General features: G+C 42.1%; 1 protein-coding gene across 1 annotated transcript in view; it reads left to right on the top strand.

Moving 5' to 3' along the window:
• Positions 1-1,433, top strand: part of SUCLG2 (succinate-CoA ligase, GDP-forming, beta subunit) — a 280,046-nt gene that overhangs the window by 142,702 nt on the left and 135,911 nt on the right. Inside the window, exons 3-4 of the mRNA XM_012651079.1 lie at positions 281-380; positions 1,259-1,349. Coding sequence (XP_012506533.1) covers positions 281-380; positions 1,259-1,349 — 191 coding nt within the window. The remainder of the gene's footprint in view (positions 1-280; positions 381-1,258; positions 1,350-1,433) is intronic.

Here is a 1,433-nt window from a genome sequence, read left to right as displayed (position 1 = left end):
GGATGGTTGAGTATTAGCTGATTAAACTGGTAGGAAACATTTGAATGTGCTGGGGAAACAAGCTTTGTATTTATGCACATTGATGGTTTTGAAGTTCTTTATTGCCTTTATTTTCAAAGTTAGAGTTTTTACCAGTCACTTGGAAGTTATTATGGCATTATCGCTTTCCTTGTTGCAAAGGAAGGAAGGAAGGAAGGAAAGGAAGGAAGGAAGGGAGGGAGGGAGAGAAAGAAAGAATGAATTTAAAATCAGCTACCAACTCTGCATTTTTCTTTTTCAGATGCAAAAGAAATTGTTTTAAAAGCCCAGATCTTAGCTGGAGGAAGAGGAAAAGGTGTCTTCAATAGCGGTTTGAAAGGAGGTGTTCATTTAACAAAAGAGTAAGTCTGGAGGTTTTAATTCCTTGTCTTTGGGCCAAGCAGTTAGGAAGATCTTGCTAATGATTGAAAGGCATGTTGGGAAGGATGGTTGGATGGGGGCAGGAGCAAGTCATAGAAACTAGAGGAAACTGAAATTATAGGCAGAGGGCTCTGGCGATGCCCCAGTCTTCCTTCTGCTCCCACAGAAGGATTTTTCTTCACTAATTGGTGGAAACTTGACAGCCCTTCTCTCCTAGCCAATCAGTGATTCATCATAAATGCTGGAAATGATACCACTTGCAAGTGAAACGCCACTTCTGTAATGTCACTCCCCTATTCAGGCACCAGCAGGGGCTCCCCATTGCTGGTGCATCATCAGCTGTACCTCCCTTCTCATAGTACAAGGCTTCCTTTATCCGAGCCCGTCTTTTCCATTTCATCTCCCACTGCCATGCACTGAGCACTTTCCTTCCTGTTCCTGTCAAATAGCCCTTCATTATTTACTTTGATCTTTACCCTCTTCCTTACCCCTCTCCTTGTTCACTATTTCCCAAATTGTCCACTCTCAAGTCCTTATTCAACCCTTGTCTAAATCTTGTATGCATTTCAGCCTTGTCGCTTTACCATGACTGTAACTTAATTGGGGGGACAGGGCAGCAGGGGTCAGGCAGCACCCTTCATTTCATTCATTCATTCACTCATTTTCTTTTGCTCTTGGGGAGCCCCTAGCACGGTGTTAGGCACATGTGAGCAGAAAGACCCCAGGATTCCTGAGGGTGGAGGTGGACCCCGTGTAGTGTGGACACGAGGATATATCTACTCTGCTTTAAAATGATTTTCAACAGTCATTGATTTTCTTTTGGTTTTCTCTCTTTTTTTTTTTTTCCTCTCCCTCTTAGTCCTAATGTTGTGGGACAGCTGGCTAAACAGATGATTGGATATAATCTAGCAACCAAACAAACTCCAAAAGAAGGTGTGAAAGTTAACAAGGTAATATAGATGCTTTTGGTCATTTTCTATGTATGTGTTAAAAAAGAGAGAGAGAAAAGAAAACCGTCCTTCAGTTTTGACAGA

This window comes from Propithecus coquereli, unplaced genomic scaffold (assembly GCF_000956105.1).
Source record: "Propithecus coquereli isolate 6110/MARCELLA unplaced genomic scaffold, Pcoq_1.0 Scaffold347, whole genome shotgun sequence".
Lineage (NCBI taxonomy): Eukaryota > Metazoa > Chordata > Mammalia > Primates > Indriidae > Propithecus > Propithecus coquereli.
This window is presented reverse-complemented; position numbering and strand designations above follow the sequence as displayed.